The sequence below is a fragment of the Leuciscus leuciscus genome (genome assembly GCF_965113295.1).
Source record: "Leuciscus leuciscus genome assembly, chromosome: 21".
Lineage (NCBI taxonomy): Eukaryota > Metazoa > Chordata > Actinopteri > Cypriniformes > Leuciscidae > Leuciscus > Leuciscus leuciscus.
This window is the reverse complement of record NC_138745.1, coordinates 14,846,605-14,869,626: the sequence shown is the minus strand read 5'-3', so window position 1 is coordinate 14,869,626 and position 23,022 is coordinate 14,846,605. Positions and strand designations below refer to the sequence as shown.

The 23,022-nt window shown below is 37.9% G+C and overlaps 2 protein-coding genes across 6 annotated transcripts in view; both read right to left on the bottom strand.

Moving 5' to 3' along the window:
• Positions 1–23,022, bottom strand: part of plxdc1 (plexin domain containing 1) — a 551,383-nt gene that overhangs the window by 225,710 nt on the left and 302,651 nt on the right. The gene's annotated exons all lie outside the window — the stretch shown is intronic.
• Positions 15,436–19,862, bottom strand: LOC309485632 (uncharacterized protein; the record flags this gene model as incomplete). The annotated part of the gene is made up of 5 exons (XM_082152564.1): positions 15,436–15,555; positions 16,763–16,919; positions 18,927–19,170; positions 19,479–19,584; positions 19,707–19,862. The coding sequence occupies 5 exons, from the start codon at positions 19,860–19,862 to the stop codon at positions 15,472–15,474; spliced, it is 747 nt and encodes a 248-aa protein (XP_082008690.1). The 3' UTR covers positions 15,436–15,471.

Genomic DNA, 23,022 nt, shown 5'->3' with positions numbered 1-23,022 from the left:
TTTGAATGTATCATATTTTGGAGCGCGATCGCGTTTGAATGTATCATATTTTGGAGCGCGATCGCGTTTGAAAGGAAAAATGCACCAAACATTAGGCTTTATGTTTTTACTATTATCTCATTTCATATCATCATAACGAATGGAAACATTTGAAGTAACATAATATAATCAATATATTTTTCTCTAGCATTGTTACTGAAATCTTTTGGAAGATTTATAGGCTGCTATAGGTTATTGTTATTATTATTTTATGCAGTACTGCACACAGCTTGTGCCTACAAGGCACAGCAAACATGGTGTTCATTATATTATATATTGTTGGAAACATTTGTGTGTGTGTGTGTGTGTGTGTATTCTGTGAATTTTAAAAAGCAATTTTAACCAGAAAAATCTAAAATGTATTCCCAAAACCGTGCAGGCCTAGTTTCTCTTGATACCAGTATGTTCACTTTTTTTCCTGCTGACTTCAACATTCACATGAGTCTCTGTACATGAACATGGTAAAGTGAAAATCAAACACCTTGGAAATGAAAGGTATGTACAATGTTTTTAGGAATGGCACAAAGGTCTCTGTCTTTGGATCATTGTTTTCAATGTGCTCTTTTGTCATTTGTTGTGTATTTTTGGATTATGTTGTGTTGTAAATAAATCCAAACAATCTAAAAGCCATTCTTTTTTAAATCTCCTCATTCTTTGTGCAAGGTTGCTCTGAATGACAGGGCCTGATAGCTCCTAATAGGGCAGTTAGGGGAGTGTCTTTGTCTTTCTCAGGTGTTGAAGGCTTACATATTCATGAGATGATCACGCCTCCTCGCATATGGCTTTCTCACACAAAACACGTCTTAGAAATTTTAAATCAATACATTGTCTTATCTGAATGAGCAGTCAGGGTGATTTTCACATAGTTTTGGAGCAAATATTCTAGGCTACGTGATACAATTTTCAAAAGTCTTGTGAAGAAATAATCAGTATGGTAGGGTGACCAAACGTCCTGTTTTCCCAGGACATGTCCTGTTTTCACGTCCTGTCCTGGCCGTTCTGTCTGTTTTTTAAAAAGTGATGAAAATGTCCTGGTTTTCATTATTTTTCATTGGGCTGCTTGCCTTTGCACACAAAACATATGAAACCGGCTTTGGCTTCACCCCCTCTTGTTATAATCAGCGTGTTCTTCAATCCGCAGCGTCAAGCAGAGAGCACGTCAGAATCTTCAGAATAGCCTGTGTGTGTGTGTGTGTGTTCATCGCAGCCTCATTGGTCTGTCACTGCTTGTCAGTGTTAGAATATTTGAAATGACCAATCAAATCAAAGTAGGCGGACTTTACGTTCACAGAATTTTGGTAGCGTGACGCTTCAGACGCTTCAGTTTACGGTCAAGTGCGAGGTAAGATCAGATGTAAGTAAAAATAAAAAAAAAGCCCAAATGTAAATTCACAGATGATTTACAGAGAAAATTCCCGTGTTTTCGTTTCGGTCGGGATCAGTGTAAAGCAGAATGCATGAACTGCAAAGTTGGTACGTACGTGTGTCAGTGTCAAGGTGCTAGCGACCTAGAAGCCCACATAAAGAAAGTATAGGCTAAGAGAACATCAGGAGGATTGAAATTGTTTTTTTACTGAAATAGTGTAGTAGATTTTATTTATTTATTTTAGTAGGACATTTTTAACCTATAGGCCATGAAAAGAAATAGTGTCATGTAAAAGGTGTTAAAAGCTAAACTTTATTTTTTATAGTATTTTTACGGGCCAAACATTGAATGGAAAGGATGTATTACTTTATGTATTAAAGTACAATAACATAGTTGCAAGATTGTGAATGCATTTGTCAAGTATTTTTGATGCATTCTCCCCCAAACCACGCCCCATCCCTTAACCACGCCTCCCCAAAAAATCCCGCCCCGCCCATCAACCACGCCCCCGTCCTGTTTTCTGAAAACTAAAATATGATCACCCTACAGTATGGGTTTCATGGCCTTATTTCAGTGACAGTTTTTTTTGGTATTTTCACAAACCACGCATAAATGTCATTATCTCAAAACGACAAACTTTTACATACATGCTGCTGATATATTATTGTAGCAGAGTTTGTGCTAAATACAGTGTAATAAGACTTTAGCCATGACAATGTCACAAGTAACAGAAATAAGCACAAATGTCAGAGCATGCCAGAACACCTCCAGGGCCAGAAAACAGCTCAGACCTCAGAGGGTTAATCAGCCAGAGGTGACAGTGACTCACTGGAGAGCATCTTCTGGCAACAAAGTAATGTCCATAAGATAAGTAATGAGTTTAAAGCCATGTTCAGTTAAACAGACACAATTATCCTATCCTTCAACAAAGGGCAAGTTTGCAGATTTTCAACCCACTATTGTTACAATGTTGGTCATATATGTAAATGAAGACTCTTTACTCTTTCTCTGAGTTACATGTACTGAGATATCCCTGTTTATTTGTCAGAAAAACTGTCATGCAAACCTTCCCTTTAAGACACTTTACCCGATTACCCAGACAAGGCTTAAGCTAGTCCCAGACTAAAATGCATGTTTGAACAGTCTTAACTGGAAGCAACTTGACCTAAAATATCTTAAAATATGTCAGTGCTATTGTTTTGTCTCAAGATTCACACCAGTAATGTTTTTTTCTTCTTCTTCTAGAGTACATTTAAAAAAGCTACTTAAATTTCCTAATTTAACTAAGGTCAATCCTGGCTCAATCTCAGAGTCTGTAAAACCGGGCCAAATCCATCCATAGTTGCCATCATCTGAAGTCTTTCGTGAGTGTTTGCATCATCTGTAGTCTTCACAAGTGAGGATGGATCCAAACTGGAGCTGCCGTAATCTCTAGTAAACTTGCTGAGCATCCTGAGATAGAAACAGGGAAGCAACAGGAGAAAGATTAGCATAGCTGCTGTTCATATTATTTCAGACAAAAGATGATAATTTGTTATTTTTACCATTTCATCACATATAACTGTAGAACAAGATTATGAGATGTGTTAATTGAATGCTTGGTTAAATAGATTTCTTTAATCTAGATTTAAATTTAGATAGTGTGTCTGAGCCACAAACATTATCAGGAAGGTTATTCCAGAGTTTAGGAGAAAAATGTGAGAAATCTCCTTTAGTGGACTTTGATATGCTAGGCACTACCCACTGATTTATATAAATTACTGGATTGCTCATGACGTAATATAAAGTGAAGCCACTGCGCCGCCATATTGGTATTCCCTAGTATTCTCTTACATTCTATTGAATTAATAGGAAATCATCTGATTTTAATGAGAAAACATGACCTAGCGAGTCAGCATTTTTTTATTTGAATACTATACATTCTTACAATGCAAACATCCTAAACATTTCTGATTATTATAAATGTCAAAAACAGTTGTGCTGATTAATATTTTTGTTTAATCCATTGTAACAGTCAAGTCGAGAGTTCACGAGTGAGGGAAGGATGGACGGGGAGATTGACAGACGGATCGGTGCAGCTTCAGCAGTAACGCAGTCGATGTACCGGTCTGTCGCGGTGAAGAAGGAGCTGAGCTGCAAGCCGAAGCTCTCGGTATACCGGTCGATCTACGGTCCTATTCTCACCTATGTTCCTATGAGCTGTGGGTCATGACCAAAAGGACAAGATTCCGGATAGAGCCGGCCAAAATGAGCTTTCTCCTCAGGGTGGCTGGGCTCTCTTAGAGATAGGGTGAGGAGCTCGGTCACTCGGGAGGAACTCAGAGTAGAGCCACTACTCCTCCACATTGAGAGGAGCCAGCTGAGGTGGCCTGGGCATCTGTTCCGGATGCCTCCTGGATGCCTTCCCGGGAGGTGTTCCGGGCACGTCCCACCGGGAGGAGACCCCAGGGAAGACCTAGGACACGCTGGAGGGATTATGTCTCCCGGCATGCCTGGGAACGCCTCGGTATTCCCCCGGAAGAGCTGGAGGAAGTGTCTAGGGAGAGGGAAGTCTGGGCGTCTCTAGTATTTTTAAACAGTATTCTCTGTTTAACCTCCTGGGGTCGGCTGACGCGATAGGCTCGCTTTTTTTCTTATCAGTGCAAAAGAGATTCAAAATACTCTGTTGACTTTGATCTTGCATACAAGTTTCATACATCAATCGATCCTGTTAAGTGTGTATTTTTTTTGTGTATACTCACAATAAAAACAACATGTTGTGCTTTTTGCCAAATAAAGACAAAATAAACATGATGTGAGTTCTGCTTTCTCTCTGTCAGTGAATTTCATTCTGAAACGCGTCCGAAAATGAACTGTAACTCACCGAATACTCAGTCAAACAGGCATACAGACACACAGGCAGGAAGCTTGAATTCTCTTCTTTTAAATGAAGTAATTTTTATAAAAAACAAATATTCACAGTTTATGTAATATGTATGAAAAGAGAGAGATGTCAGTCGTTCTCATCTCATCACCGCCCACGGAGAGCGCGTGCTATTCAAACGCAAATTATCTGAGGCATTCATGCAAACCTGTGAAACGCCCACATCAGCTGGATAACACACACCGCGAGTTCACTTTCAGACTCGTGTACTTTACGACGCTGTGAGGAATAATACTATCTTAATAATAATCCTGGAAAATTTACCTCAGAAGTGCTGGAAGTTTCATTTCGAGGAGCAACGGATCCGGCTGAGGAATAGGTCAGTTCTATATTTGCTTTGTTCTAATCGCAAGTGTCTGTACACGCAAAAAGACTGTTTAAATATGAATCGCGTTTCTGTGTGTGAATGAATGAATGCACAGATGCGCGCTGTTGTGTAGCTACAGCTGGCAAAAATACTGTTTCAAAATGAATCGTGTTTTTGTGTGTGAATGAATGAACAGCTTTTACCAAACTCTATTGCTATACTGAGATGAGTAAAAATCGACTACAAAAATCGGATAGATTATAAAGTTTTTACTGTAAAATACTGCCACATCAAATAAGCTTATAATGTTGCCAATTTCTGCTCATGTTAATATATATATATATACTATGTTTTGTCAAAAATAAAGTCATCAACTAAGATGTTATTATAGTGTTTGTTCCAATGTAGGCTATATTCAAACTAATGAATCCTTAACTTTGAAATACGTATGATAAAATGTATACTTTAGTTTTTACAAAGAAAGATTACACTGGAAATATTATTACAATTTTAATTGATGTTGTAATTGTATAACCTTTTTAATAAAATAGCAAAAAAAAAAAAAAAAAAAAAATATATATATATACAAGGATAGATGTAAAAAATCTTAAAAGGTCAATATAAGCCTTCTCTTTAAATAATTTTTATTGTGTTTTATTAGTGACACATTTGGGTAGAGAATATATTCCAAATCTGAAAATACAGTATGAGAACAATTAACTGCACAATTACTAGAAATGTTTACCTTGGATATTATACAATTTACAAGCACAATTTGTGGAAAAAACAACAACAACTGTGAACCAATTATATATATATATATATATATATACACACACACACACATACATATACATACACACACACACACATATATATATATATTTTTTTTTTGTCCTTGCATTCTTTCTTGTGGCTCAGTCACACACCTGAATGAAAGGCTCATTATGTATGCAGCCTCATTATGCGGGGGCATTGTCTCCTCAGGTGTGAATCACGCCCACTCGCATATTGCCTTTCCAAACAAAAAGTGTCTTACAAAATTTAAATCAATTGTTTTATGTGAATGATTAGGCAGGATGATTTTCACATCATTTTGAAGAAAAAACTCTAGGCGACAAAATGCATTATTCAGAAGTCTTGTGGACACATATTTAGTATGTGTTTTGTGGCCTTATTTCAGAAATTTTCATTTTTAGTTTTTTCAATAACTATGCATAAACATTATTTTCTCAAAAATACAAACATGTACATACATGTTGCTCACATATTATGGTAGCCCTGTTTGTGCTAAATATAGTGCAATTACACCTTTGCCATTAATATGTTTATAAGCAACTGAAAAAAGCACAAATGTAAGGGCATGTCAGAACATCTCAAGGACCCCAAAAACACCTTAGGCCCCAGAGGGTTAAGTAATCTGTATGAAAGTAATGAGAAGTACAGTTTCTCAAGCCTCTGCTCATTAGCTCTAATGTGACCACACCCACGCGCGCAAGAGCAATTGACATGCAAATTGTCCACGTGAAGGAACACAGACCTGTAAACGCCTTCATTACCTCAAAACAAAGAATCAGAGACTTCAGTACCCCTCTGCTTTTCATCAAGTTTGGAAGACACGTTGTGTTTGTGCTGTGCTGTGCTGTTTACCTTGGATTTACCACAGAAGAATTAGAACACGATTTGCAGATGAGAAAGATTTTTAAGGTAAGAAATTACCATGTTATTGTTGCATAAACTTTACATTGTAGCTACTAGTTAAACTGGTGCCAGACTAAAATGTATATATAGGCCTATGTTGACATGTTGAAATGTGAAGACAGGTAGGCAACCCTTCAATGCTAAATTTATATAAAACTAGGCTAGTATGAGTGTTTAGTCTAATATGGTGAATATTATAATGTTTAGACCCGTGTTTACTGTTAAATACTGTGTTTGTGGATATCTGCTCAAATGTAGATATGTATAATGTGGTAACAATAATGTTTCATAGTTTTGAGCGACTCGATCGCTTCAGTAAATGTTCTCTGCACGCCCTGTGAGTTTGAGTCACTCGCGCTGTACGTTTGAAAAGCAAAACGCGTCAAACATTAGGCTTTATGTTTTTACTCCAATCTCATTTCATAACGTCATAACGAATGGAAACATTTGAAGTAACACATGATAATCCATATATTTTTCTCTAGTGTAGTATTACTGAATTGTTCCTTTTTAACAATTTAGGCTATAGGCCGCCTGCTATAGGCTATTGTTATTATTATTTTATGCAAGCCCTACACATATATGCCTACAAGGCACAACAAACCTGGTATTCATTATATATATATATATATATATATATATATATATATATATATATATATATATATATATTAGGGCTGTCAAACGCAAAATCATATTAACGGCACTAATTTTTTTAAGGCGCGATTAACGCAGCGCGTATTTTCTGTTTGACCCGTGGCCCAACCTCTAGTTGGAGAAATGGAGATACACAGTGTTGCCAACTTAGCGACATTGCAGACTCTCTCTTTCTCTCTCTCTCTCTCTCTCTCTCTCTCTCTCTCTCTCTCTCTCTCTCTCTCTCTCTCTCTCTCTCTCTCTCTCTCTCTCTCTCTCTCTCTCTCTCTCTCTCTCTCTCTCTCTCTCTCTCTCTGCGTCTCGCGCGGAGGAGCAGCGCTTTAATTCAGTAAAGCACAGATATTATGTTGCTTCACTAATTTTAGAAGTATAGCTATTAACTTAACATCTTAACTAAGTAAGTATTAACTTAACATCTTGGAAGGGAGAGCTGGTTATGTCTTATGGGTCGCGTTTCAGTCACCATTTCAAATTCATTCCGTTGTTTGACAACAGAAACAGTAAAATATACCAATGAAAACAGTTTTATTGAGAATTTAGCTTCATCAAAATGGGCACAGAGAGAGACAAACTACAATGTAATAATAACTAATAAATGTACATTTAGCATTTTCAGAAGAGCTGCCCTGTCATGCAAAATCTAAACATGTTTGTGTTAGTAAATTGCTCAGTGCAAAGAAAGAGAAGTAATGGTAACCTGGTATTTCTTTGTTCTTTCTACATGTCTAATAGACATGAACAAGTTCTTTGAAAAACATCTATGACCTTTGAAACATGTCTCATCTTCATGCTCTATATTGACTATGGTTTCAATAATAAACATACATTTGCATAAAGCATCTATATTTATCCATGCCCAGGTTGATTAGAGTATTACAAACTTGAAAAGTATTAATTTAAGGTACATTTAGAACAAATAAAAAAATGTGTGATTAAATGCGATTAATCGCGAGTTAACTCATGACAATCATGCGATTAATCGTGATTAATTTTTTTTATCGATTGACAGCCCTAATATATATATATATATATATATATATATATATATATATATATATATATATATATATATTTGTACATTTTAAATCGCAATTTTAACCAGAAAAATATCAAATGTATTCCCAAAATCGTGCAGCCCTATAGTTTATCTTGATATCAGCATGTTTGCAGTTGTTTTTTGTTTTTTTTACAGGGACCAGATGCCACTGATGAGTCCTGCTGACTTAAACATTCACATGAGTCTCTGTACATGAACATGGTAAAATGAAAAATCAAACACCTTGGAAATGACAGGTATGTACTATGTTTCAGGGATGGCACCCTGTGTGATTGTTCAATTCTCTGTCTTTAGATCAGTGTGTTCAATAATGTGCTTTTTTTTGTCCTTTGTTGTGTTGTGTTAAATTTCTACTCATTCTTTGTTCTGGTTCTCTCACAGTCCCCATCTGATAGGGCCATTATGGGAGGGTCTTTGTCTTTCTCAGGTGTGAAATACATCAATATTCATGATGATTCACGCCTCCTCGCATAAAGCTTTCTTACACAAAACATGTCTTACACATTTTAAATCAATATATTGTTTTATCTGAATGAGTACGCAGGATGATTTTCACATAGTTTTGAAGCAAATATTCTAGGCTATGTGATACTATTTTCAAAAGTCTTGTGAAGAAATAATCAGTATGGGTTTCATGACCTTATTTCAGTGACACTATTTTTTTGTTTTTTCACAAACCATGCATAAACGTCCTTATCTCAAAACTACAAACTTTTACATACATGCTGCTGACATATTATTGTAGCAGAGTTTGTGCTGAATACAGTGTAATCAGACTTTAGCCATGGAAATGTCACAAGTAACAGAAATAGGCACAAATGTCAGAGCATGTCAGAACACCTCCAGGACCCAGAAAACACCTCAGACCCCAGAGGGTTAAATTGACTAGAAGAGAGAGTTAAGATTTCTGTTTCAAATAAATGCTTCTTTTTTTTTTTTTTTTTACTTTCTATTCATCAAATTTTCCTAAAAAAACACAAAAATATGAAGCAGCACAACTGTTTTCAACATTGATAATAATCATAAATGTTTCCTGAGCATCAAATCATCATATTAGAATGGTTTCTAAAGGATCATGTGACACTGAAGACTGGAGTAATGATGCTGAAAATTCAGCTTTGATCACAATAATTAATTACATTTTACAATACAATATATTCACATCGAAAAGTCACTTTTTTAAAATAATATTTCACAATATTATTGTTTTTACTGTATTTTTTATTAAATAAATGCAGTCTTGGTGAACTGAAAGACTTCTTTCAAAATATAAAAAAAAACTGTACCAACACCATTAGTGTATGTTTGAAGTTTTACTTACTAGTCATATGGTTCATAGCGCCTTAAAGATACGCTCCAACTTTGCTACGGTGCAGGGCATCAACATGGAAGGATCTAGGAAGATAAACAATTTGTCACAGAGCCAACAATATTATTATACAATGCCAGGTTTATTAAAAGGAAAGAAGCTACAACAGAGGTGAAATGCAGAAAAGAGAAAGAATATACAGAAAATTATTTCTTAGATAGGATAACATAATTTATGTTTTTAGGTTTACTTATTCATTTAATGTTGCTCATACAGTGTCAATTACATTTGTACCTCAAAACCTTCTTAAAATAAATTAAACAAATAAAAAAAAAATACGTTTGAGAAATAAAAAAAATAAGAAAATAACAGATGCATGGTGATATAGGTGCAAAATACTGTGAGAAATGAATATGAAGTAATTTAATGAGCTTCCTCAGTTCACCTGTGTTTCCTACTTCTCTGGCAGCAGCTTTCTTCAGAAATGTTGAAATCGTGGAGAGTCCCCTCTGTTGTAGAGGGGTGATTTTGTTGCTGCTGAAATCACAGAACAATTTTTATCAATATTTGTTTACCATTGACATAGTTTCAGCTAATTTTAGCGCTCCATGTAACTTAAGTGACGTCACCGATTAACAGTACATACGTTTATGTTAAATACATACGTTTATGTAAAATGAATTGGCTCACTTCCAAGCAAAATCTTTACAAAGCAATCAAAACTTCTCTTCTACACATAAAGATGTGATTAAAAGCCCAAACTTTCATAAACAAGAGCTTCTATACTGAGTTAGCCTACGTTACCTCTTCTGAAAATGGTTGAGATGCTAACAGACTTTTTCGAAGACACCAAACCATTTCTATAAAGTAATTATTCAACAAAAGCATGTCAATTACAAGTAAGAGAAGTGTCAAGAACAGTTGTGTGTATTATTTGTGAGATTTTAGAGACTAAACTCACCTGAAAGCAGTGAAAACAAGCGAGAGAGGGAGTTTTGCTGATTGTCAGTTGCAGTGGTGCGGTGCCGTGCCATGGCAACTCTGCTGCTCCAGTTTTTAAATGCGACTCGAATGTTCACGGGCACGGCCATTAAAACACGTCAAAGTCACGCAGCATTTACAAACATAAACATCTCGAATTAGAACATTACTTAAATAATTTAGAACTCACAGTTCTATGACCCGTTCATAGGTGCAAATTACCACTCCAGCACGTGGCACTTTCATAACTTAAGATTTTGTTTTTTATTGTTGCTTTTACAAACATTCAACCCCCATATATCATTTGAAAGCTTGCTCTTAGGCAGTGTTTTTTTTATATCACCAACACTTTGCTTTTGATAGCTATCTATTAGGTCAGTGTCACCATTTTTTTTATTCAGTGCTTTCAGATTATTTTTAAAATAAATATACATTTATAAATAAAAGATGTCCTTTAAGCACTTAGAAACACTGGACCGACTATCGGCTTGCCACTGGTGTACCAACGGTGGCCCAGCCGAGGCAAACCGCTGGTGGCGTGCCACCCAAAAAACGCTCTTAAACATGATAATCAATTTAAATGTCGCAATAAATTATCCACACTACAAATGGAAATGCAGAATGTTTATGCTAATTGTTGACAATACACAAATTACATATTCAAAACAGGAATGACCTTAAATGAGAAATATTTTTAAGGATTATTTTGCATAGACGTTACATTTCAGTCAAACACCAAATGCAATCCGCATTTGGTGTTTGACTGAAATGTAACGTCTATGCAAAATAATCCTTAAAAATATTTCTCATTTAAGGTCATTCCTGTTCTGTGTCTAGAGGCATATGAGCAATTAGTATGAGCAAAGATCAGTTTAAGCAACTTGTTTCTTTCCTAAATTAATCAATGTTTTTGAACTGTTTTTGAATATGTCATTTGAGCAGCAGAGTTGCCACTGGCAGTTATAAAACCTCTCATTAAGAAACCACAATTAGATCATAATAATCTAGCAAATTATAGACCCATTTCAAATCTTCCATTTATGTCTAAAATATTAGAAAAAGTGGTGTCCGCTCAACTGGGCTCTTTCTTGCAACAAAATGAGATCTATGAAAAGTTTCAGTCTGGATTCAGACCGCATCATAGCACTGAAACTGCGCTCGTTAAAATCACAAATGATTTACTTTTAGCTTCTGACCAAGGCTGTATCTCAATACTAGTTTTACTTGATCTTAGTGCTGCGTTCGATACTATAGATCATACATTACTCTTAGATCGACTACAAAATTATACTGGTGTTCAAGGACAAGCACTAAGCTGGTTCAAATCATACCTATCTGACCGCTACCATTTTGTCTATTTAAATGGAGAAAAATCGATCATAACTCCAGTAAACTATGGAGTGCCGCAGGGATCTGTATTAGGCCCTCTGTTATTTTCAATATATATGATGCCACTTGGAAATATTATAAGGAAACATGGAATTAGTTTCCATTGTTATGCTGATGACACTCAAATATATATTTCATCACGGCCGGATGAAAACGCTAAATTTTCCAAATTGACAGAGTGTGTTAAAGATATAAAAGATTGGATGACCCGTAATTTTCTTTTATTAAATCCAGACAAGACAGAGGTAATACTTATCGGTTCAAAAAACCGCCCACAAAACCTCGCACAATACAACTTTAACATCATAGGATGTCCTGTTACTTTATCCTCTACAGTAAAAGACCTGGGAGTTATACTCGATTGCAACCTGTCTTTTGAAAATCATATTTCATATGTTACAAAAACAGCATTTTTCCACCTTAGAAACATTGCTAAGCTACGTGATATGCTATCAGTTTCTGAGGCAGAAAAGTTAGTTCATGCATTCATGACCTCGAGACTGGATTACTGTAATGCTTTACTAGCTGGTTGTCCTGCATCCTCAATAAACAAGCTACAGTTAGTCCAAAATGCCGCCGCTAGAGTTCTTACTAGATCAAGAAAATATGATCATATAACACCGATTTTATCATCACTGCATTGGTTACCTATAAAGTTCCGTATTAATTACAAGGTATTGCTACTGACCTATAAAGCCCTAAACGGCTTAGCTCCAGTCTATTTAACGGATCTTCTATCACCCTATAATCCATCGCGCTCTTTAAGATCACTAAATTCAAGGCTTTTGGTCATACCTAGGATATCCAGAACCACCAAAGGAGGGAGAGCATTCTCACATTTGGCTCCAAAACTCTGGAATAGTCTTCCTGATACTGTTCGTTGCTCAGACTCGCTCTCCCAGTTTAAAACTAGATTAAAGTCGCATCTCTTCAGCCAGGCATTCATATAATCCTACAGTTCAAACTACAATCCGGCCTCTAGCTCATAAATGCCAGAGGAGAACTGGCCCCCGACTGAGCCTGGGTTCTCCCAAGGTTTTTTTTTTTCTCCATTAGGTCACCTGATGGAGTTTTAGGACACCATTAGGTCACTTGATGAAGTTTTTCGGTTCCTTGCCACTGTTGCCTTTGGCTTGCTCAGTTGGGGATATTTTGGGGATATTTAATTTAATTTTATCAATCAATAAATTCCTCTTGAAACAAACTTTGTTGTATTATTTTAATTTAATACTGTGAAGCTGCTTTGATACAATCTGTATTGTGAAAAGCGCTATACAAATAAACTTGACTTGACTTGACTTAATCTGTTCAATTAATGGTTCAATTGCTCACTCATAAAGACAGTCACTTGTCGCCATCTACTGGCTTAATGATGCAAGTTGCCAGGGCCTGAGTGGGGCCACTTTTCAGCCCGGGAGTTTCAGGCCCAAGACCGGCCCACTTTTTCCATGGTGGAATTCCAAATTGGATAAATTAAGCAACAGTTCAGCTCTTATTGTGTAGTTTGTATTAATACCATGGTTCAACAAATAATGTAAAGGTTAAATAATAATTCACTTAGACTTTATAAGAAGCAATTCTGACTTTATTTCACGCAATTGCGACTTTATTTAACGCAATTCTGACTTTATATCTTGCAATTCTGACTTTATAACACGCAATTGCGACTTTATTTCACGCAATTCTGACTTTATATCTCACAATTCTGAGAAATAATGTCAGAATTGCGAGATGTAAACTCGCAATTGTGAGATAAAAAGTCGCAATTATCTTTTAAAATGTTTTATTCTGTGGCGGAAACAAGCTTCCATACCTCCTGGCCTCTTCCTCCCATCCATTCTCCCTGACACGTACCGTTATGGTAGGGCCGACCCAGCTATCGGTAGGCGGTGCCGCGGTAGCCTACTTGAGAAAACGTTTTGGAAAAGACGGGCTATGGACCCAACCAACTCTATAGGAGGGGAGGGGAGAACTCCCTCACATGGTACAACCCATGCAGAGGCTGCGCGCTGCGGTGTCAGAATGTGAAACGTGTGTAGCCTAATGTAACTAACGTGACAAATGTAAAAAAATAAAAAAATTAAAAACAATAATCCTCGACCGGCCCAAAAGTGAAGCGGCCCACCGGGAATTCTCCCGATTCTCCCAATTACCCACCCCGGGCCTGCAAGTTGCGCAAACACAGACAAGGGGAGTGATACAAACAGTGAAAAGTCCCAGTACTGATACTAATGAAATATACTAGTGAAATATTTGAACACATTTGAGGTATACAAATATATACAATAATAATGGCAATATATTTAATAGGAGCTTGTGTTGTTAAATTAAGCTAGTGTCCACTGTCATTGACAAAGAACATAGACAGTATATCTGTGTTAAATATGAATACATTGTAATAATGTTAATGTCATTCTGGGCAGTGGGCACAGTATGCAATGCCTCCTCTCTCATCTCCATCATCATCTCTTTCTTCTTCTCTCAGTCTCTTTATCTTGACCTGTATAATTTCCCTTCCCAAAACTGAGCTTTTATTGATACAGTCTTTACAAACTGATTATTTCTGTCGGTCGTTTAAAACTTCTATCGTAAAAAAACTGTTTAGTTTAGCTGCTTACATTTTATCTCACACTGTATGACCGTTAACTGAAGCGTGAAGCTAGGTTTATACTCGCCACGTCCGCACGAGCACGAAGGTGCGCGCAGCAAAAATTACGTTATTGTGGTGTGGGCGGTCGTGCGAGTTGGGTGCGCACTGCGCAAGACAATAGGCTTGTTCGACTTCATGCAGCTCTGCGCAGACCGATCGGCGGCTGACTTGAAGCAGTGCATGCCGGTTAGAAATTTTGTCCGACTTGATACGTCTGACGTTCTCGACTGAAAGGGAACGTCCTGGTTGCGTATGCAACCGGAACGGAGGATGTAGTCCCTTTGCCACTATAGCAGGACCACCGCTGACCGAGTTCTCGCGGCTCCTCAGCATAAAGCAACTAGTGCGTGCATCCACTTCCGTATTTATACCCGCTCCGCGGGGCGGAGTGTGTGATGCAAGTCACTCACGCAAAATTGTATTTGCTCGTGCTCGCAGACAATCGGCTCCCTATTGTGATCCCATTTCAGTCGACCTCGACTACGTCCTCCGTTCCCTCCTTCAGGGAACGGTGGGTTGCATACGCAACCAGGACGTTCCTCTAAAGCTCACAAATCAGTTTTTTTATAACAGTAAACACTCTTTTCATGTCGTTGCGATGTTATATTGTGTCATGTTTATCAAATTAAAACTGATTAAAAAACGTAGACTCCACTACATTGATAGTAGCTTATGTTGAACTTTATTCTTGTTCAAACAGACGCTGTGTGAAGCAGTACATAAAGTATTGAATGAAAATGTCTCTGAAACATCTGCAGGGCTGCCAACTTTTCAAAAAACCTTGGAGTGAGATTTGGTGGGGCCAACCAAAATTTGTCCGCGTACAAAGCAATTTTTTTGGCTCATTCAGCATCATTACCGACAGCAAAAATGTTAATAAATTATAATAAAAAAGATCATCTCTCACACACACACGCACACGCACACGCACACACACACGCACACACGCACACACACACACACGCACACACACACGCACACACACACGCACACACAGGGGGGCGGGGGGGTGGGGGTGACAGTGATGACAGGGTGCCATCCAAGGCTGTTCCTGGTCTTTGTCTTGTTGAGTCCCACCACAGAAAACACTCTCTACGCATCAGCATTTGAATGGGGTAGCACCAGGACAATCTTTGCTATGGTTGCAAGCCTCGGGAACAGGCCTACACCTGTCACCTGTGAAGAATGAGCCAAGAACACAGTGGAAATAAGCTCTCAAGTAGTATTGTTTTTGTTTTGTTTTATTTCTTTTTTGCCGTTGATAGATAAGTATAGGTTGATACTAGGGCTGGGGGAATTAACGCGTTAATCTTTGCGATTCATTTGAAATGTTTAACGCGTAAAAAAAAAATAACGCAATTGACGCAGCACTTTTTTTTTTTGCCTCGTTTTAATGATTTCCTGTTGCGTCTGCTATTAAAAAGGCCGAAATATGCCGTCCCGCCCCTCCATGTTCGGCGGTCAGGTTTCATTCTCGGGCAGCTTTCATGAGCGGGTCTTTTCCGCTCAGTATGTGCGTCGCGCTCTGTGCTCCGCGCGCACGTGCGCGTGAGTGTGTGTGTGTCGGTCGGTCGGCGCGCTCTGTCATTAATGGCCCAGCAGCGGCGAGCTCCGTGTGTGTGTGTGTGTGTGTGTGTGTGTGTGTGTGTGTGTGTGTGTGTGTGTGTGTGTGTGTGGGCGGCTCTGTCGTTAACGGCCCAAAGGCTTCAATCATGTACTAAGCACTGGAAAAGTAAAGTCCACTCAAGTAACGTGAAATTTCTCTGTTGACTTCTGTTTGCTGAGCTGGTATAGCCATGCTGGGCAACAATGGTAAAATGACCTGCTCTGATCACATGCTCTGGTAATAATAGCTTTGTAGGACTATATTTTGTTTTAATAATTAATAAAATAATAATAATAATAATAATAATCTGTTAAATTGATTATGTTGATTGATTATTGAAAAATAATAATATATTGATATATTGATGTTTAATATTTTAATATAGGGCTATTTTCTGTTCCCTTTTTTTCCTGTGTTGTTTAATTAGGTGATTCTAAGTTTAAATATTGATGATTACAAGCTTGGGGGAAGCGCAATTAATTGCAATTAATTACAGAAATTGTGCAATTAATTAGTTTTTTTTTTTTTTTATCGATTCCCAGCCCTAGTTGATACATAATTAATTCTGTCTATTAAGACAAAATGCATGCATCTATATGATGCTTTGTATACAGTATATCCTGTAGACACACACACATAATTTTAAAGCACTATAGAGGCATGATTTTATCTAAATAGAACAAATTGATTAACATCAACCTACAGCATACTTTCACAAAAAAAAAAAAAAAAAAAAAAACTATTTCCACTGTGTTCTTGGTAAAGAATAATTCTTACTTTATGTTTTCGGGTAGCCATTTCAGCACAGAAGCTCTCCATCTCAATTTCCTCTGGGACCTGCAGGGGTGGTATTGGCATAGTCTGGTATTCCAGGAACTCGTCACTGAGTTGGTTATACTCCTGAGGCCCATGGTAGGGGAGCAGGTTGGGAAACCTAATTTAAGAAAGCAGTTTATATATATATATATATATATATATATATATATATATATATATATATATATATATATATATATATATATATATGTATATATATATGTATATATATATATGGTCATCAACCAAAAGGAGCAAATAAGATATTTAAAAAAAAAAAAAAAGAAGCCACTTAGCTCATGTGCTTAGAGTCGAAATTCTGGTGTTAATGCCTTTGTATTAAATTCAGGGTATTTAACAGAGGTGGGAGTAAGTCACACATGTGCAAGTCACAAGCAAGTCTCAAGTCTTAACCTTCAAGTCTCAAGCAAGTCCAAGTCAATTTTGTGAAAAGCAAGTCAAGTCAAGTCAAGTCACTGCTTTATGTCAAGCAAGTCAAGTCAAGTCGTAGCTTGGGTCACAAGTCACTGGCAAGTCATACAAACGTTTGATGATTTCACTGAATTTATATATTAAAATAAGTTAAAACTACAGAAGTTGTGGACTATGGTTTTATTTGCATTTTTTTTTTTTTAAATATGCATTTCCACAACCAGCTGAGTGGTTACTACAATAAAAATCTAAAAAATAAATAAAATTTCAAACTACATAGCCTAAAATGTAAATGTAACTGAAATTAGGCCAACATTAAAGCATGAAAAAATAAATATGCCTCAAACATTGCAGAAGACCATTAAAAGGTATTAAACAATTCACAATTCAAGTATAATGGTTCCTATGCCACCAAATGGCATTCTTCAAACTGGCATCCCCTTTATACAAGTTATATATTTTTAATTATGAAGTTAAAACCGCCAATAGGTGGCGCCAAATCACCGTCTTAATGTACGAGTCATAGAAGCATTCATTCAACTGATTCGTTCAAAACGGCAGATTCGTTCTGGAACTAAGCAACTATAGGTCACTGAATCACAAATACGCATAACTCTTTCTGTGGCTTGTTTGGAACTATTGTCATTGGAGAAATAGAGCAAAAACAGAGAATATTGGGAATATTATGTCTAAAATGTCACATCACAATATTCACTCTTTGTTTACTTAACTGTTTTATAAAATCATTATCACATTTGCATATGTTTTAATATCTTAAGTTATAATTATAAAAATAACTCATACTAGGGCAATTTTTCCACCACATTTAGAATTTTGGGTGCATATTAATTCTGCTGGCATTTTGCCCCCAACCCCCTGATAACATCTAACCCTGCTTTAAGAGAAACATAAAACACGACAAAACATTAACAGTTTTCTATGTTGTTTTTTGTCATTGGAAAGAACGACATATTTGGCTTTAAAGCATGATTTGAAAGAAATGTGGCAAATGTTATACAAAACATGCCATCATTAATTATCATTTGAATATTGACAACATTAAGCTACATTTGAAAACATAATTGTGTATAAAGAGGCATGCTGTTTTGACCAATATTCTCTCTAGATTTAAAGATAGTCAAATTAACTATAACAAACAGGTTAAACAAGCCATAGCTTACTTTTAGACGTGGTGAATGAAGTTCGACTGTTCGAGGTTGTGATGGTCGTCTATGCGTACAGCAAATCTTCTTGTATGAATATGGTCAATTTCTAGTGTTTATATCCAAAGAGAAACGATGCTGGGAGATGTTTTAGTATTTAGCGCGCTGCCGCGCTCACCGTGATGTATGTTTTTTCTGGGCTTGTGCAGCGTCACGCAATCGCGCATAATCTGATGACGTCAATGGTTCCGTTGCTTTCATTTTGTTCATCAATTGATGTTGCGATGATTTATATAAAAATGTATATCAAGTCATTCTCGAGTCATACAGTTCAAGTCAAGTCAAGTCTCGAGTCATTGGATCTCAAGTCAAAGTCGAGTCGAGTCATTTTCTTAATTTAGTCAAGCAAGTCTCAAGTCCTTAAATTTGCGACTCGAGTCTGACTCGAGTCAAGTCATGTGACTCGAGTCCCCCATCTCTGGTATTTAATTTCAGATAACAAGCATAAATTGCTGAAAAAATAACCTAACCTCTCAACAAAGTAAAGGGCATCTTCTACGCCGCATTCCAACCTCTGCCGAAAATCAACGAACTTCGCGTGCTTGAGCAGTGGCTCTTGTAGGGGCAGCTTTTTTAGAGCATAGTCCACAGCATAGGTCAGAAACACCAAGGCAGCTTCATGGAATTGCTCCATCTGCTCTGGCGTGATGTCTCCATCATCCAGTAGCTTGTTGAGCTTCACCCTGGTGGTGAATCCAATATTCAGCTTTCTTCCTGTCACAGATACAACAAATCATGTTAACAGAAATGCTGTGTCATGCTGATCATACAACAGCATGACACTAGGCATGAAGTCCAATGTTTTTGGGCTAACCAGAAGGCCAGTGTTAATGGAAGATGTGGATCAATGGATGGATCCTTTAACGCTGAGCTTCTGGTTAGCCCAAAAAACTAGGACAACTTTACCAGGCTAAGGCTAGGTACAAGGCAAAGCATGACATGGGGTTCCCCTGTAGTCTGATCTCATCACTTGTAAAATTAGAAGTATTAAAAATAATGATAGTTAATGATCAAACACTGACCTGGCAAATGGTTTGCCTTTTCTTTAAAAAGCAAGAATTGTTTGTCTTCCTGCAGCGCTGTAGGCACCATGAACTTGGCGCACAGCTTGCGAATGAAGTTCATCATCTACAACACAGACATTTACAGGTGTAAAACAGTGGGTGAAATTTGCATAAGCTCCCAGAAGCAGCAAAAAAACAAAAACAAAAAACACAACAGCAGAAGCATATCCCACCCTCCCATTGTACCTCATCATGTAACAAAAATATTGAGGACTGTTCTCTCAGGAGCAGAAGGTTGAATGAGGTGAATACTGGTATGGTGGCCTGGAAGAAAAGTAGGTACACCTCCATCATGGGGTCAGAGAACGCCTTCTGAAGTCTCCTGAACCTCGCCTTTATCATCTTGAATAATAAAAATAAAAAAACCAAGGTTGTCAATATCACAAGTGTACAGTTAACAATTCTGTGATATTTGTAGTAGCTGCATAATGGAAATAGTATGAGGGATTATACTAGCAGATTTGAAGTAGCCAACATCAACTACCAAGTCATCCAGATCAAATGTGGACACCTGCAATATATGAATCAGACCGTAAACATTCAGTTAATGCATGTAATCAGTAGACAAAAATAAAGTTGTATGTAAAGTACAATTAGGCCTATACTCACATCCAAAAATCCCATCCCAGCTCTTTTAGCGGTGTTGTGGACTATATGACATGGGCAACCATGAACGTAAATACTGGAGTGTTCTTTCAGGATTCTGGAGGCGATGGAATTCTTTGAACCTATGTTCACAGCAGCATTGTCCACAGAGAGACCAACACAGTTTTGCCATGGGATAGCCTTTTCTGCTAAGGTGGCATTTATCTTGCTGGAGATGATGTCTGCTGTCCCACACCTTGTTCCGCTAGTAGTACACATCCCCAGGAAGCGGTGGACAACCTTATCTTTCATAAACATCCGGACAGTCAGGGGGTTCATCTTCTCTACTCCTGCAATGACAGCATGTAAGCATATAAAGCCTTCCATCTTCTTATATACATGTTTAAAAAACGATATCATGCCTGATTATTATGGAGAAGAAGAAAAACCTCATCATGTCCAATAGTTTGGGAAATACCTGTGTCATTGGATCCATCTGTAATGAGGGTGTATGGCCCTTCCCTCATTTGTACCACCAACTCACTCATGAAATGTGGTGCCAGTGCTTCGTTAACTATACATGAACTCTTGGTTCTGGCACACTTGTACTCCTGGGCTGTTTTGGAATCCTTGAAACACTCCTTCAGAAGAGCTCCCAGGTGGTCAGTCAACGCAAGTGGCACATTGTCCTGAACTAATGTTGCTGTCATTTTAACCTCAGCCCTTCTTGTCTGTAAGAAAAAAAGTGAGTTTAAATAGACACCAGAGCCAACAGGGCACAGGTGAACACAATGGGCAATTAAGATGGAGATAAAACTAAGAAAACCTGACTGTGAAACAGAACACAGAAATACAAAACCTAAACAAGATGGTAAATTAGTCAAAACTATCAACCATGACAGAACAGTATATTACACATAACTCTTGAACCTTGACAGGACCATCCATGACACATAGCATACCTTAGCCTCTTGGTCTGACATCCCACCAACTGAGGGAGCGGACATTGAAAATCTGTCAATTGTAGTGGTGGATTCAATGGCCCGTTCTTTTTCCTGGTGGCCCTTGCTCTTAACATGTCGCAAAATATCTGAAACACCCTGGTGGCAACGTGTTTTCCACACGACATACAGAACACCAGTAATGTGTGCTGAGGCTACCTTTAGTAATGAATGGCCATTTTGTGGTCCACTCATTCTTGAATGTGCATCTACACTCACCTAAAGGATTATTAGGAACACCTGTTCAATTTCTCATTAATGCAATTATCTAATCAACCAATCACATGGCAGTTGCTTCAATACATTTAGGGGTGTGGTCCTGGTCAAGACAATCTCCTGAACTCCAAACTGAATGTCAGAATGGGAAAGAAAGGTGATTTAAGCTATTTTGAGCGTGGCATGGTTGTTGGTGCCAGACGGGCCGGTCTGAGTATTTCACAATCTGCTCAGTTACTGGGATTTTCACGCACAACCATTTCTAGGGTTTACAAAGAATGGTGTGAAAAGGGAAAAACATCCAGTATGCAGCTGTCCTGTGGGCGAAAATGCCTTGTTGATGCTAGAGGTCAGAGGAGAATGGGCCGACTGATTCAAGCTGATAGAAGAGCAAAGTTTGACTGAAATAACCACTCGTTACAACCGAGGTATGCAGCAAAGAATTTGTGAAGCCACAACACGCACAACCTTGAGGCGGATGGGCTACAACAGCAGAAGACCCCACCGGGTACCACTCATCTCCACTATAAATAGGAAAAAGAGGCTACAATTTGCACGAGCTCACCAAAATTGGACAGTTGAAGACTGGAAAAATGTTGCCTGTTCTGATGAGTCTCGATTTCTGTTGAGACATTCAGATGGGAGAGTCAGAATTTGGCGTAAACAGAATGAGAACATGGATCCATCATGCCTTGTTACCACTGTGCAGGCTGGTGGTGGTGGTGTAATGGTGTGGGGGATGTTTTCTTGGCACACTTTAGGCCCCTTAGTGCCAATTGGGCATTGTTTAAATGCCACGGCCTACCTGAGCATTGTTTCTGACCATGTCCATCCCTTTATGACCACCATGTACCCATCCTCTGATGGCTACTTCCAGCAGGATAATGCACCATGTCACAAAGCTCGAATCATTTCAAATTGGTTTCTTGAACATGACAATGGGTTCACTGTACTAAAATGGCCCCCACAGTCACCAGATCTCAACCCAATAGAGCATCTTTGGGATGTGGTGGAACGGGAGCTTTGTCCCCTGGATGTGCATCCCACAAATCTCCATCAACTGCAAGATGCTATCCTGTCAAACACAGTATTAGTATGGTGTTCCTAATAATCCTTTAGGTGAGTGTATATGTCGCAGCTCCACACAAGGCTCTAATCTTCGACCTCTGCTCGGGCTGCTGATGTTGGTGGTTTTCTACCTGTCGTTCTGTCTGTCTTTGTTCTGAATCAGAATCGACAACAAGCAAATCTATCTGTCGCTGTCCTGTCTGTCGCTGTTCTGTCTGTCGTTCGGTCTGTCCTGTCTGTTGCTCTTCTGTCTGTTGTGCGGCTCTTTTTTGCTGTGGCTGATGTTTCAGTAAAAAAAACAAAATGTCTTTACTCCTCTTTTCTCCTGGCCTTGCCTTATTACGGGGCATACTTGAAACCTTCAGGAATTTAAATGATCATGTTTAATACATCTACACTAATGTATCAATTACAGCATGTATATAGCCCTTACTAACCAGTCATGAGCCGCACGGGTATTGTTGGTTATACATCATATGGGTAAAAATGATAGATTTTTCTTTTATGCCAAAAATCATTAGGATATTAAGTAAAGATCATGTTCCATGAAGATATTTTGTAAATTTCCTACCGTAAATATATGAAACATTTTTTTTTGTAAGTGAATGCAGCACAATCGCGAACATAAATGA